General features: G+C 56.8%; 1 protein-coding gene across 1 annotated transcript in view; it reads left to right on the forward strand.

Moving 5' to 3' along the window:
- CDH22 (cadherin 22) overlaps nucleotides 1–15,829 on the forward strand; it is a 72,191-nt gene that overhangs the window by 38,019 nt on the left and 18,343 nt on the right. Inside the window, exon 7 of the mRNA XM_030887055.1 lies at nucleotides 8,012–8,148. Within this exon, the coding sequence (XP_030742915.1) occupies nucleotides 8,012–8,148 (137 nt within the window). The remainder of the gene's footprint in view (nucleotides 1–8,011; nucleotides 8,149–15,829) is intronic.

The following is a 15,829-nucleotide window of genomic DNA, read 5'->3' on the forward strand; positions in this document are numbered from 1 at the left end:
CCAGAGGGAGTGACTCAGGAGGGGATGGGGGGCAGTGGCCAGTTCTGGGTGGGTGAGGCAGAGGCTCTGAGGCTCTCCCATGCTCTCCCCCACCTCCCCTCCCCTCTGTGCAAAGCCAGTGAGGGAGTCCTTCCTGCCCCAGCTGTGGGCCCAGCTCTCTGCTAGGCCTGGGGAAGAGGAGGGAGAGCGAGAGACCCCTCTTGCTGCATGAGTCCCAAAGGCCACGAGTCCCCAGGGTCACCTGTGTGAATGTCTCCCGGGGTGGTGCAGTGCGTAGCCTGTGTACCCTTACGTGGCCGTGGCCGCCCTGTGTAAGGAGACACAAATATGCCGTCCTGTGAAAGCAGCCCTGGGTGGTCAGGGTGGGAAATGCCCTGGGGCATCTGGGGAGACTGCCTGGAGGAGGCAGGGGGGAGGCAGGAGTTGAAGCGAGCTGTGCATTTGGGTCTGGCAGGGGAACCTTCCAGGGGAAGGGCATTCCAGGCACAGCTTGTGCAGACAGATGGAGGAGAGGGTGGGTGTGGGGGTGTGTGTATGGGTGCCCGGAGCAGAGCAGTCAGGGATGGCAGACAGAGATGGGTGGAAAAGGGGAAGGAGGGGCCACATGAACAGACTGGGAGTTTAGATGCTCACCCGGAGGCCTCTACTGTCCCCCACTCCCTCCCAAATTATCCTGCCACTGCCTCGGAGCTCCTCTATCCCACTTCCACCCTGTCTGCTGCTGGGATCTTTAAACACCCCTTACTCAAGCTGGCCCCAGACCTCTCTGAGACGGACCAGGGAGGCAGGGCCAAGTGTGCCCACTCCCCACCCCCCACGATCACTGGCCCCTGCCCTCCAGCCCCTCTCTCCTCCTGCTTCCCTTCCCACCACTTTGATCTCACTGAAAGGGCCTGGCTCTGAAAGCTCCCTCTCCCTCCTTTCATCTCCCTGCTGGCCCTTCGGCTTCCCAGCCTCCTCCAGGGTGGGGGCCAGTGGGTGGCAGAGACAGGTCCTGTGGAACAGCACAGACAATTGTCCAGAGCCAGGCCCAGGGAGTGGAGACCTATCAGCCAGGAGCAGAGGCTGGGTTGGGAGCGCTCCCAGTCTACAGGGGTGAGGGGACAAACATGGATGCAGAAGCGGGGGTGAAAGGAGAGAGGGGAGTCTTGTGGGCCACATGGGCTGCCCAGAGCCCAGCTTCTATCCTGGCTGGCCTGCGGGAGGGTGGAGGAGGGCCATTGACTCAGTGGATGACCCTGCATTGAGTCATGCCCATGCTTTCCCAGGCCACAGGGAACCAAGGTCCCTGCCCTGGTGGCGTGTCCCTTCCCGGGGCAGACACAGGCCATTGGCAAGGCTGGTTACAGCAGAAGGAAGTGAAGAAGGAGAACAGGCCAAGGAGGAAGGGAACCACTTCCAGGGGGTGGTCCAGGAGGCGCAGGTGTCTGAGAGGGATGATGGCAGAGCACTCCCAGGGGTGGGGTAGGGGGGGTTCTCCACGTGAGGCTGCAGAGCACAGCTGGGGCACCTCAGGCATTCAGGAGTCACAGGTTCGAGGGCAGTAGAAGGCCCCTGTGATTTTCACACTTACCCTTTATAGAGGCAGCATGCCCATTTTGCAAATGAAGACAGGAAAGGTCAGAGAGGGGAAGTAACTTGCCCAAGGTCACCCAGCTGGTGTAACTGGTGCCTGTCTGTGTCCTGAGTCTGCCCTCCTGTCTTCTCAGCCTACGTCTTTCCCTCTTGTGATTAGGGTAGATCACACCCCTGGGCTGTACACTGCCTAGGCATGGGCCCACACTCAGGTCAGACAGGAATGAATGAATCCAGGAGCAAGCAGATCCGGGTTGGAGGAGGCTCGGGCTGAAGCTCCCCTGAGCCCCTAGCGGTGCTTGAGGGAGGACAAAGGGGATTTGGATTGGGGAGGGGCCGCTCCAGGTTGGAGTGGTGGTGAGGGTCAGGATCACGGACAGAATCTGGCAGGCAGGAGGGCAAGTTCAGGGACCAGGGGGCCAGCTGGAGGAGGTCTCCTTGGGGGCAGTGAGAGATGAGGGCCGGCTGGGAAGGACCTAGACTGCCAGGACTTTCTTCAGCAGGTAATGGGAAGTCTTGGAAAGCGCTAGAGCAGTGGTTCTCAGTCTGTGGGTCACGACCCCCTTGGGTATCGAATGACCCTTTCCCAGGGGTCACCCGATTCATAATAGTAGCAAAATGACAGTGATGAAGTAGCAATGAAAATAATGTTATGGTTGGGGGGGTCACCACCACATGAGGAACTGCATGAAAGGGTCGCAGCATTAGGAAGGTTGAGAACCCCTGCTCTAGAAGGAAGGAAAGGGCTCAGGCAGCCTTGCCTATAAACTGGCCACACACACACACACACACACACACACACACACACACACCAGGCACTTCACTATGGCTGTAGCAAAAAGTGATTTGCAATTAGACACATTTGGGTTGAAAGCCCAGCTTGGCCATCAAACTGCTTGGACGTACCCAAGTCCCCTCCAAGGCTCGCTTCCCTGTGTCTGCATCCATGGCATGATAGTCCTCCCTTGGTCATGTATTTTACACATGAACACTCAAGGCCTGTGAGATGCCAGATGGACCCTGTGCTCCGGGAGCTGGGGTTGGGGAAGGCCTCCTGCGTGGCTAGGAGTCCCTCGGGAAGTAGAGAGCGGAGGTCTGGAGACGTGCTTCCCGGCTCCCTCAGCAGCCAGTACGGACCATGGTGATTTTCCAAACGGTGTGCATGGATGTTGAGAGTGAACCTCCTGAATGGGGGGCTGAGGAGGAAGACCAATCCGCAGTGTAGCTAAGGCCTCATCCCAGTGGCTTCCTCCTCTTCCTTGGGGGAGGGGAATGAGATTCCCAACCCCCAACCCCCAAGACTAGCAGCCTGGGGAGGGGCGGGGAGGAGTCCCAGGACAGGATTGTTAATGTCCCTGAGCCTGCAACCGTCTGTCCCTTTGCCTGTGCGTGTTATCTGAGCACGTTTATGTGGGGAGACACGTGGGCACCCAAGCCGAGAAGCAGTGGCCACCCACCCTCCACCCGGCCTTCTTTGCAGTTGTGGCACACAGCTGGGATGCTAGCACCCCAAGGTGCTCTTGGACCCATGTGGGCTGGGAATGTGGCTTGGCTGCTTACTAGCTTTGTAGCCCACGAGAAGTCACCTGGCTTCTTGGAGCCCTGGTTTCATCATCTTTAAAATGAGGGTAGTGGCCACACCTAGGAAGGTTAGAGGAGCGCAGACTGGGGAATTTGCCCAGTAGTGACTCAGCAGACTGATGCGGGTCAGCACACCCAGCCCACGGCCTGTGCCTCTCTGGTGGACACTTAGGGACCTCACACCTAGCCTGCGAAGACGGTTTTATGATTATGACCGTCATTTTCAGAGGGAGGAAAGTGAAGCTCAGAGAGACTAAGCAACTCACCCAAGGTCACACAGCCAGGTTCGAACCAGGTGCGCACTCTTCACCATCCGTATCCCCAAGCTTCCTTGATGTACACACACACACACACACACACACACACACACACAGGTATGCATGAGTGTACGCACACACATCCTAGCTGATGTGTACCCACAAGCACTCAGGTTCCCTGCCCACCCTCTAGGTCTTAGTTGACCGAGTGGGGAGCAGACCCTTCTGTCTCTGCCACCACCTCTTCCCCTTCTCCACCACTGGCAGTGCCCCAAGAGCTCCCTGGGTACCACCCACTCCCAGGCATGCAGACTGGGCTGGGAGGCCTCCTATGAATCCCTTGCCTGACATCCCTGGCTAATCGTTAGAATGCCACTAGCCCCACCCCACCACCATCACCACCCCACACCCCCGTGCATGGCCTGTTTTCCTGGAGCCCAGCGAGGCGGCTGATTTATATTCAGTCCCCTGACAACCTTGCCAGGTCTGATTCTCGTCTCCATGTTGCTGCAAACCAAAGCTCAAAGATGGAAGTGACTTGCCTGGAGTCAACATGGACCTGGATCCAGACCTGGGGCCCAGTGGCTGCCTCCAGAGCCCTTGTTCTTCCAACTGCTGCCCGGGCCCCCCTCTCCCCACTTCATGGCTGGCTCACTGAGCTGAAACGAAGCACCTGGCATCAGCCAGCCATGATGACCCTCAGCCCGGCAGTCTTTAGCTGGTTAATCGTGAGTCCCTGCAGCACCCCCCCCCACCCCCATGGCCTTGGGAACAGCTGCCTCCTCTTAGATTCCAACCACCACCCATCCTCCCCCACTTTCCCTCCAGAAAGGAACGAAAGAAAAAACCGGGGAAGGGGGAGAGGAGGGGAAGGCGTTGAGGTCTGACTGGAGAGGGGAGGAGCAGGAGGGAGCAGGTGACCAACATCCTCCCCAAGACTTCTTCCTGCAGACCATCGTCCCCTCTCTTGGACTCTGCCCCATCTCTCAAATCAGTTCCCCCTCTGTTCCCTGCAGCAGAGCGGACACTCAGAGCCTGATCCTTTCAGTCCAGACATCCTGACGGCACCAGGCCGGGGCAGAGGAGGCCCCTGGGGCTCCAGACATTGAGCTCTGGAAGGTTCAGCAAGCGAGAAAGAACCAAATGTGGGTACACAGCCCAAGCCTACCACAGTCACTGTCCCACCTTGGGGCAAAGTCACTGTTAGCCCACAAGGCGCCTTTGTGCAAAAAAGGAGATGCCCCTTGGGAGGCATCGACTCACTCCCTGAGCTGAGACGGTGGCTTGGCAAGCAGAACAATGGCTGGACTTTCCCTTCACGTCTTCCCTGGGCCTGGCACCCTTGTGCAGGACACAACTGACACAACTGTACCTGCCAGCCCTAAGCTTGGCAAACCGATCTCAGCAAATTGTTCATTGGCAACAGGGCGGTGATCACATGGGCTCCCCAGAAGCCAGAGACTTGTGAGGCTGTATCCCCAGGCCCTAGCTCAGAGCAGCCCGAAGAGGTTACTCCGGGGATTTTCAGGGCATACAGGGTGGCGGGCCACTGGGGGAAGAAGAAGCATCTGGATCTGCACTTCCCTCCCTCTTTCACCCAGCTCAGTAGGACCCAGGCTGCTCAGGGTCAAGAAAAGTGTGGGTCTAGCAGCTTACAGCTTAGGAGCACTGTACTGCGGAGTCCAGCTGGTTCTAAGGCCTGCCTTGCCCACGGGCATGGTCTTCAGCAGTTTGCCAGATGCCTGCACAGCCCCCTCCCCCTGCAGAAGACTATGAGAAAGGACTAAGAGAGGCCACCTATACCCACTCCTGGGGATTGATTGCTCAGTGGTTAGAGTGCTGGCTGCTCACCGAAAGGTGGGCGGGTCGGACTCAGCCACCTGGTACAGCTGGGGAAATGACCTGGCAGTCTGCACCCTTAAAATATGACTGTGGCAGATGCTATGGAGCCTGCTCCACCCTGTCCTGGAGGGTCGAGATGACCCAGCATTGACTCAGCCGCGCACAGCCCACCCCAGTGTGAGGTGACTGTGAGTCACTGCTTCCAGGGGAACAAATACAGTGAACCCTCGTTTATCGCGGTTAATCAGTTCTAGACCCTACCGTGATAAATTAAATTCCGCGAAGTAGGATTCCTTATTTGTAAATCAAATATTTTCGTAGTTAGAGCATAGAGGACATGAAAAAACACCCTGTAGTCACCATTACACTCGTATTACCCAATTTATTAAATGAAAAAGGGAAAATACAGTAAAACATTTTGGACGTTACAATTATCATTTATTATTTATTATATTATTTATGGCATCAAGCATGTACAGTATGAGCCAATCAGTGGCAGTAATGACAGAGCATGCGCTGTTACGCAAAAAACGCGATAGAGTGAAGCCACGGAAGTCGAAGCGCTAAGTGGCGAGGGTTCACTGTACGGGTGCCCAAGGAGGTCAAGCTGCTCTGCCCCATGATCTGGGCGGTCCCACTGGGAGTCTTATCCCCCTGCTACAGGTGCAGAAACGGAGGCCCACAGGGGGTTGGCAATGCGACCAAGGCCCCACCCAAGGGACATCTCCAGGCTTTGGGGCCCCAGGCAGATGCGTTTCTGGGCCTCAGTTTCCCACGCCAGGAGATGGGGGCAGGGCCCCGCTTATCCTGTTGGCTCAGTCCCGCCCCGCCAGGCTGCTTTGTCAGGAAACACAATGAGCCCTTGCTTGGCATTCGAAGCCTTTGTCCAGCGCGCTGCCTGGCCGCGCCCCGCCCGCATTATCAGCGCCGGGAAGCGGCAGCCAGCGCTGGCGGGACCTCTCCGGGCCGCTGCCTGAGACACGTGTTGGACACGGGCCTTTCAGGCCTGAAGCCGGCCGCACAAAGGCCTGGGAAGAAGGCGGAACAAAGGGCTTTTTCACGCGCCAACTGAAAAGCCGCAGATTAGCTCGCTTGTGCTGCGCAGACAGGGTGGGACCAGCGCCCCACCCCCACCCCAAATACCCCTCACTATGGCACCCGCTTGGCTTGCCTCGGGCCCTGCCTTGGGTCTCCACACCGTGGCTGCAAAGAGTGCCCCAGTCCCGCCTTGGCTCCACAATGCACGTCCTGGGTTCTGAATGCTGGTCTACTCGGGGCTGCTCACATCCGAGCCCTGGTCACCTTGCCCCGCGGCCACGGCCTGACTGTGGTGGTGGTGGGTGTTGTGAGGGGCCGCCCAGTGGCTTCCACTCCCAGCAACCCAAGGTACACGACGGAGCTGCCCCACAGGGTTGTCTTGGCAGTAATTTTTTCTTTTTCTTTTTATTGTGATTTGGGTGAAAGCTTACAGAGCAAATGGGTTTTCCATTCTGCAGTTGAGACACACGTTGGTTTGTGACAGGGGATTGCCATCTCTGCAGTGCCACAGCGTTTTCCACTGCCCCCCCCCCCAATGTCCTGTTTCCATTCATCCTTCGTGCCCTATCTCTAGCTGCCTTCTGTGCTCCGGGCCTCTGATGGCTTATACATGGGGGCTGCTTGTCCCAAGAAGAGGCCACCTCCCTGACTTGGGTGGTCACCTTTTGGGCCTGTCCATTGTTTTGAAAGTCATCGGGGTTCTTGTCTGCCACCTCTATGAAGAAGCTGACGACCAGGCATTTCTCCCTTAAAGTGGCTCCAAACACCAACTTCACTGCCCGGGAGTCGATTTGACTTGTAGCGACTCTATAGGACAGGGTAGAACTGCCCCTGTGGGGGTTTTTAAGACGGTAGCTATGTATGAGAATACAAAGCCCCATCTTTCTCCCGTGGAACGGCTGGTGATTTGAAGTTGGCGATCCAACAGGTAACCAGGACCCCTTGCAAAGCTGCTGGCTGGGTTTGAATTGCAATGCCGTTTCTGGCCCCCTTCTTAGTTTTCAGATGCCCTGATGGCTCATTGGCTAAGCTGTTAACCAAAGGGCCTGATGATTTGAACCTACCAGCTGCTCGGTGGGACATTCCGAGTCTGTAAGCTTCACAACGTTGGGATCCTCATGAGGCAGTTCTGTCTGCTGTCTCCTGTGGGGTTGCTATGCGTTGGCTCTCCTTGACAACCGTGGTTTTAGTTTGGTTGGGTCTCTTCTTTCAAGAAGCCATGGTGGCACTGTGGTGAAAGTGCTTGGATGCCAACTGAAAGGCTGACAGTTCCACCTAGCAGCTGTTCCCAGGGAGAAAGATGTGGGTGAGGTGGGGGGTTAGGGGGGAAGGGACCCGGGCATGGGATGGTTAGAAGCTCAGCTGCTGACCAAGATGTAACAGTTGGTTTTGAGTCTTGGGTCACTTCTGGAACTGGCCATTATGTGGATGCTATTTCTGGGCCAGTTACTGCCCATCTCCAGCCCTCACCCCTGTGGGCTGCAAAGGGTCCGCCCATTTCCCAGCCAGGGAAACGAAGTCCAGAATGGCTGAGGGCTGCTCATGTGACAGCAGGAGCCCAGTCCGGCGAAAATGCAAACCGGAATCATCGGCCATCTCTCTGCTCCTTGTGTCCCTGAGGCAGGTGGTCCCTTTCTTGGGGCTGGGGTGGAGTGCACAGCCTTGGGTTCCAGCTGCCACGAGGCTCCTTCAACCAACCCCTTCCTTGCCCCCTTCAGGTACGCCATTGATCGCAGCTCGGATTTGGAGCAGATCTTCGAGATTGATGCGGACACAGGCGCTATCGTGACGGGCAAGGGGCTGGACCGCGAGACGGCGGGCTGGCACAACATCACAGTGCTGGCCATGGAGGCTGGTGAGCCCGCACCCGGGCAATGTGCCTTGGGGGAGGAGCAAGAAATGAGGGGCAGGACCAAGAGGCGGAGAGGGCGGGGCCAAGATCCTGGAGAGGGCGGGCTAACAATAGGATCCAGAAAGAAGGGTGCGGAGCCAAGGGCCAGGATCTTTCTCCCTTCTTTCCTGAGTGCCAGCGTGGTGGGGCGAGCAAACAGGGAAGGTGACTGGGAGAAGGAGGAACCTTGTTTCATTAGAAGATGACTGCTCTAGAAAGAGAGTGGGCATCCCTGGTGATGTCGTGGTTATGCGTTGAGCTGCCGCCCAAAGGATCAGCAGTTCAAAACCACCAGCCACATCTGCAGGAGAAAGATGGGGCTTTGTACTCCAGTAAAGAGCTACATTCTCCAAAACCCACAGGGACAGTTTTACCCTGCCCTATAGAGTCGCTATTGCCCTATAGAGTCGCATCAACTCAATGTCAGTGAGTTTGGTCTGGTTGTTTGTTTTGAGAGAACTCAAGGGAACTGGGAACGCATTCTGGGCAGCAGGAGCTACATGTGCCAAGGGCCTGAGGTGTCATGTTGCCTTGCATGTCAGGGGCAGAAAGAAGACCAAGGTGGTTGGTGAGGGGCACGTACTTGGCTCCATGTGAGGGGGTTGGGGCAAGTGGCACTGGAAGTCTGAGCAAGGAGAGTCACATCTGGCTTAGAGTGCGCAGGCTCTGCATTGAGCACAGACCGGGCTAAAGGGGACAGGAGAGGAGCCCAGGTGGTGTAGTGGTTACGCGTTGGGCTGTGATCCATGTGGTCGGCAGTTCAAAACCACCAGCAGCTCCAAGGGAGAAAGATGGGCTTCTACTCCCATAAACAGTTATGGTCTTGGAAACCCACAGGGGGTCTCTACGAGTCAGCGTTGACTCAACGGCAGCAAGTTAAGGGGGACAGGAGACCTGGTGGTGGGCTTAGCTACCAACCAGAAGGCTGGCCATCTGAACCCATCAGCTGTTCCCAGGGCCAGGGCTGTGATCTGCTCAGTGGAGAGGTCTGGCCAGACGGCTCTGCTCTGTACCACCGGGTCCCTGTGAGCTGGCATCAGCTCAAGAGCAGTACACCCACAGGAGGGGAGAGACCCCGCCGGGAGCTCAATGCAGCACAGGATGGAGGCAGGAGGAAGTCAGACATGGCCTTTGGGACCCAGGCTGAAGATGGGCTGGAATTGGGTTAGAGCATTGGCTCCTGTTGGAATGGGGTAGGGTGGGCCCCAGGCAGGGTGGGGCAGCAGTGGGGGGGGGGGTGAGTGTGAAGAGAGAGAAAGAGAGAGAGAGACAGCTTGAGACACAGGACCAGATCAAAAGGCTGGTGATGAGTTGCTGAGGCCACAGGGAGCCTGTGTCAGGCCCATCTCCACGTGCCGGGCCTCCTCCCTCACAAAGGCCACCACTGCCATCACTTCAACGGGTCCTCGGGCTCCCCAACCCTGTCAGCTTGAGAAGTCCCAGGAGCCAGCGGAGCCACAGTAAGCAATCCTGGCAATAGGAATTCTCAGAGCCTCCAGCCGGCCAAGTTCAAACTCACCATCCCCTGCCCCCTGCAGGTCCCTCCTACCGGCCTGCTCCCTCCTACCCGCCTGCTGCCATCTCCCCCTAGCTGGTCCTCCCACTGTCTCCGCCCCCACTGGCCCATTCTGGGCCGAGGAAGTCCCTGGACTGAAGTTCCCTCCATCTCTTTCAACCTCAGTTTAAAAGAAAATACAAAGCTGGCTCAGACCTCAGTGCCTGCTGCTCCCGAGCCTTTGAATCCACTCCTCCACGGCATGAAAGGCAGATAACAAAGGTGGCTGGAGAGGAAGTGGCGGCTGGCCTCCACCCCCACCCCCCTTTACCTCCAGAACCTGCCCACCGGGCTGCACACGGAGCCAGGGAGGACTGACCTGGCTGCTGGGCAGAGCTGTCTCCTCCCCCTACCCAGAAGCCTCTCCCGCAGCCAGCCATGCTTCCTCGAGAGCCCCCATTATCCATTTGCCTCTTGGGTTAAGCATTGTGCTTCTTCTACCCACTGGGTCGCTTTCCAATTGCAGCAAGAGTAACATGAAATCGGTCACACCAAGGGGGCGTGGGGGTGGGACAAAGCTGCCATTTTACAGGAGCATTTTTACCATTGTGACCTCATCCCTGCCGGCACTAGCTGAGTCCTAGCCGGCAGCACTTTTCGGCAATCCTGGTGAAGTGCCATGGCCAGCACCCATTTTACGGGTGGGAAAGTTGAGGCCCAGCGCGGTAGGAAACTTGCCTGAGGACGTGCAGTGGCAGAGCTGGGATGGAAGCTGGTCCGGTCAGTTCTTTCCACCTCTGGATTCATTTCCCGCCGCCGCCACAAAAGGTGCCCCAAACGAAGAAGCTTAAAGCAACAGGAAAGTATGCCTCACAGGTCTGGAGGGTCCCCAGAACCCAAACTCTCTGCCATCGGGTGGATTCCCACTTGTAACGACCTGATAGGACAGGGTTGAACTGCCTCTGTGGGTTTCCCAGACTGCAGCTATTTGCAGCAGTAGGAAGTGCTCTTTCTCCCTCAGAGCGGCTGGGGATTTCAAACTGCTGACCTTGCAATGAACCACTCCCCCACCAGGAGAAAAGTCTGAAATCAAGGTGTCCGCGGGGCCAGGATCTCCTCTGAAGATTCTAGATCATTGTTTCCCAAAGTGGGTGATACCCGCTGCTGGGAGGCGCTGGACCGATCCAGGGGGGACTGCCAAAGCAGATGGCTACACTTGATCCAGGATTATGGGCTACAGTACAAAAGTTTCTCTTTGCCAGGTGGGTACTGAATAGTTTTGTTTTGTTTTCCTGAAAAGGAGATGGTAGACCACAGCAGTTTGGGAACCTATGTCTATACCAACGGTTAACCTTCCTCATGCCACGACGTGTTCATACAGTTCCTCATGTGGTGGTGAACATCCCAACCATAACATTATTGTCGTTGCTACTTCATCACTGTCATCTTGCTACTGTTAGGAATCGGGTGACCCCTGTGAAAGGGTCGTTTGACCCCCCCCAAAGGGGTCTCGACCCACAGGTTGAGAACTTTTGCCACCCCTTGGCTTGCCGCTGCAGCCGGCTCCTGTTTGCTGCTGTCTTCACGTGACTGGCTTCGTCTCTGGGTCTTTGTCTAGCTGTGTCTTCCTCCTCCTTGGTGACGACATCCGTCACATTGGCTTAGGGCTCACTCTGCTGGCACCGCGTCAGGTTCACCAATAGCATCTTCAAAAACCCTATTTCCACACAAGGCCTCGTTCGCAGTTCAGCATGTAGCAGTGGCACCTCTCTGCCCTCCATCTGCCTACGCCCTCTGCTGTCCAGCTCCCACACCCCAGCAAATGGCCATGGGGAAGAAGAGGGGTTCCTGAAAGGAGAAGCCTGGGCTAGAGAGCCCCTCTCTGCTGCACCCCAGGAAACCCCACCCCCACCCCAACCTCCACCTGGGGTATCAATCAGTGGAAGATGCCTGTGTCCCGTTGGAGGACAGGATGGGGAAATGCACGGCAGGCTCATTGCCTGAGACTTCGAAAGTGCTCCGTCAGTGGACTCTAGAGGAGCCCGTTGGTGGCACCTTGTGTTCAGCATTGGGTTACTAACCACGAGGTCAGCAGTTCAAACCTACCAGCCTCTCTGTGGGAGAACAATGAGGCTGCCTGCTCCTTCTGTAAAGATTTACAGTCTCCAAAACCCTGTGCAAACAGTTGGGATCAATTCGAAGGCCATGGTGTTCGGATGGCTCTTGCCTCAGACTGAGCCTTGACTGTGAGCTGGGCGGTTGAGCATGATGAGCTCATTGAATATGCCATAACACTGTTAGCCCCCACGTGCAGAGGAAGCTGAGACTCAGAGTGAGGCCCTTCCTCCAGGTTCCCAGGGTTGTCAGCTTTCTTACCCAGATGCCCCTCAAGGCACACATCCCCTCCTGGAGGTCAGGGGCTACGGGGCCTTCAAAAGGTACATGGGGAGAAAACGGCATTCTCTTATTGGCCCATTCATCCACAGACTTTCTTGTGAAACCCCTTCCTATTGCCACCCACTCCACCTTCTCAGCCTTGGCAGGGGGCAAGCACAGCACCATGATTCCCGTTCCACAGATGGGGCTAAAGATGGAGGAACAGGGAAGGGGGAGGGGGGACGACAGTGCTAATTCCCCAAGGCCACAGCCGATGATGTAGGGCCAGGGCTTGACCCCAGGGCTCCAGCCTCCAAGCCTGAGGCTCAGCACCCATGGATCGCTTCCTCCTGTTGAAGCCCTGGAACCGGGGCTGAAGTGTGCAGGGTCACTACCGGGACCCCGCCTGCTCCCAGGCATAACAAACACGAGGTGACAAGAATCAGCGGGGAAATATTTATACACAGCGGCGCAGCTCGGAGCGCCCCTCGGAGGATGTTTTGCTCAGCCGGGAGCCCGCCGCCTGTCATGGTGGATTACCTCAAAGAGTCCTCCAGCCACTTAGTATGCGGGCTCCCCCCTCCCTGAACTTCTGAGTCATCCATTCTGCCCATGCAGGCGCTCTTCCACCGACATTATCTTTAACGTTTTGTAATCATGAAATATTAATGACCGATATTGAATTTAAAGTACAATTTGTGTCTGGAAATTCGGTGGAAAGGGCAGTTAGTTGTAAAGGGACGGTCTTCAAAGAGACAGGGGACTTGAAAATCCACCGCTGGGTGCGGGGTCCTAAGGGCTCCGTCCAGTCCAGCCACCTTCTGGGGGACCCAGGATCCTTGCCAGTCTGGATGGAGAATACCCCTGTGTTTCTCTTTGTACGAAGAATGCCCACCTGGGCATCCACGTCAGTTTGCCAACCATGCCTTCCTCCAACAAGGTGTTAGCATAAGCAAGGCACTATGCTAATTTTTTTAAACATATTGCTGGGAAAATTAGCATAACGCCTACAAAAATTCTTGGGGCAGGGGTAGAGGCCAAGGTTGGAAGGCTGGAGTTATTTTCGTAAGAATACAGTCTGGGGCAGCAAAGAGATGACCAGATCTGCTTGCCATAAGGATGCCCCTCGTGAGCTCTGTGGCTCAGGGTTTGTCTGTGTGTGTTGGGTTATTATCACCCTCCCTCAGGAAACTAGGACACACAAGGGCAAGGCTGCACCCACTCCAGGCCTGGCCCTCAGAGTAAGCTTGTCGTAGATAATTGCTGGAAAGCTGAACCAATGGGTTTGCCCACCCATTTAGGACCCACTCACTGCCCTTGAGTCGGTGCCCCCTCAAGGCGACCCTATAGGACAGGGTAGAACTGTCCCTGGAGGTTTCCAAGACTATAACTGTTTACAAGAGTAGAGAGCCTCATCTTTCTGTCGTGGAGCGGGTGGTGGTTTCGAACTGCTGACCTTGCAGTTAACAGCCATTTTTGTAACCATGCTGCCAAAGGTTGAGGTCATTTTCCAGAGGCTTCTGAAGAGAGAAGGGTTGCCAGAGATGATGGTTCCAGCCCCTCCCACTCCACTTTAGCGCTAGGGACACTGTGGCCCAGGAAAGACAGTAACCTAACCAAGTCCACTGATGAGGCTGCCTGACTCCCAGCCCAGTGTTCCTGGACAAGAGAAGAGGAAGTCTGAGGGATAGGTGGGGCTGAGCAGCAGAGTGCTCAGTCTCCCCCAGGATGCCCCACGTTTACTCTCAGTCCATGTTCCCAGAGGGTTCTTGTCACCTGCGAGCCTGGATCCAGCTGCTGTTAAACTGGGCATGGCCTCTAACCCAGGGAGCTCACAGGCGGGCAGGAGAGGGCGGGTCAGCATCAGGGACATCGGACATAACAGACTGGAGGGTGTGGGGACTCAGAGCAGGAGGAGCCAAGGGAGACAGGAAGCCCTCCCCAGAGAAGGCACCATCTGAATGAATCTTAAAGACTAAGGGTCCAGAAGTGGGGTTCCAGCGCTCCAGGCATGAAGGCCCCCTGGAGGCTGTGGCCCAAGGATGGCCAGCAGCAGGCTTGGGTGTCCTGTGGGACCTCAAACACCTGAAGGTAACAGGGAGCTGAGCGGGTCTCTGAGCAGAAGAGTGGCAGGGTCGGATGTGTGATCCCAGCGTTCACTCGCATTCGGGGTGCGGCGGGGCAGGAGGGGACGAGGCTGAAGGGGAGAACAGATGGAAGGCTGTCAGGAAGACTCAGGATCAGCTGAGTGCAGGGCTGGGCCGGGCCAGGGTAGCAGGAGGAAGCTCCAGAGGGCCAGAGCGGTGCAGTCTGGGAAGAGGCTTGGGGAGGTCTGCAGGGAAGGGGCTGCCTGGGGAGGCAGTGAACTCCTGTCTCCAGAGTTGTGTAAATCAGGCCTGGTCGTCCTCTTGGGCTGGCTACTCCTGGGATCCAGTGCTGCCTTCTGTACCCTACGGATGCCCGTAGGCAGGCAGATTTTACGATGCTGATGAAGTTCTGCTCCGTGGAGCAGAACAAGCCCACCCTCCCCTCAACTCCAGGGCTGCTGTGGTCCCCTGCCCACTGGGCTCCCGCCACCCCCACCCCAAGCCCAGTTAGGCTCAGAGTCCAGGTGAGCAGCCCTGCGAAGGGCTGGGGTCTTCCTTGAAAGGGACCCAGGGTCTCAAGGTTTACAGCCTCCCCTCCAACCTCAGAGCCTTCACACAGCCTGTTCTTCTTTGGGGCCATCCTGCCCCACCCCATCTGGAGGGCTCAGCCACGAGGCTAAACTCCACAGCCTCAAGGTCCATAGAGGTAAAGACACTCCAACTCCTGTTCTTGCTGGAGGGGGGGGCGGGCGGGACAAGGAGTGCCCGGAGTCCATTTCTGACCTCCCTTACACTCTCCATGGAGGACCCCCACCTGCTTCCCAGCATCCTCCCACCACCCCACCCCATCCCATCCTGCTGCCTGTCTTGGCGGGCTTGTAATTGGGATGATCAATCTTTCTGCCCAGCTGGCCAGTTCTAATCAGAGCCTGGTGTTTGGATGCAATTTAATTCCTTCAAGAGACAGGGAAAGAATGGGGGGAACTGTGGAGAAGAGGGGCTGGGCTCTGCTCCCCACGCTCCTACACACACTGCAAGGGTGAGTGGTGGGGAGGGTCTCTCTGTCCCTCTCCCACCATCTCTTTCTCCACCTGCCCCTCTTTCAACCTCCCTGCTTCTCTCTGGCTCCTCTCTCTCTGCGACGGCCCAGGGGCACCTCGGAGCTCAACTTCATTTGCTTTACTGATGAGAATGCCTTGACCCAGAGAAAGAGGTGCAGTAGACTGCCCCTGGGGGGCGGGGTCCAGGAGGGAAGCGGGACCCCACAGGAGGAGTCCAAAGCTGGTCTTGGTCTCTCAGGTCACCTCCCAGTGTCCCTCTTAGAGAAAGGGCATGTCGCGATGCCACAGGGAATTAAATCGCCCTGTCCCATACACCTTCGGTTAGCACTGACTGCATGCTGGGCTTTGGACCCTAGGTGGCACAAGGCCCTTGAACTTGTTCACTAACGAGGTTGGCCTGGAACTCCCTCAGAGACCCCACCACAAAGAAAAGTCTGGCACTTTGCTCCCATAAAGATTGCAGCCAGGAAAACCCTACGGAGCAGCCCGACTGTAATATAGGGGGTCGCAAACAACTCGAGAACCAGTCCTGGTGGCGCTGAGCTGCTAGCCACAACGTCAGCAGTTTGGATCCCCCAGCTGCTCTGTGGGAAAAAGATGAGGCTGTCCACTCCAGTAAAAATGTA

This window comes from Echinops telfairi, unplaced genomic scaffold (assembly GCF_000313985.2).
Source record: "Echinops telfairi isolate 266 unplaced genomic scaffold, ASM31398v2 ScPeMD7_5592;HRSCAF=6446, whole genome shotgun sequence".
NCBI lineage: Eukaryota > Metazoa > Chordata > Mammalia > Afrosoricida > Tenrecidae > Echinops > Echinops telfairi.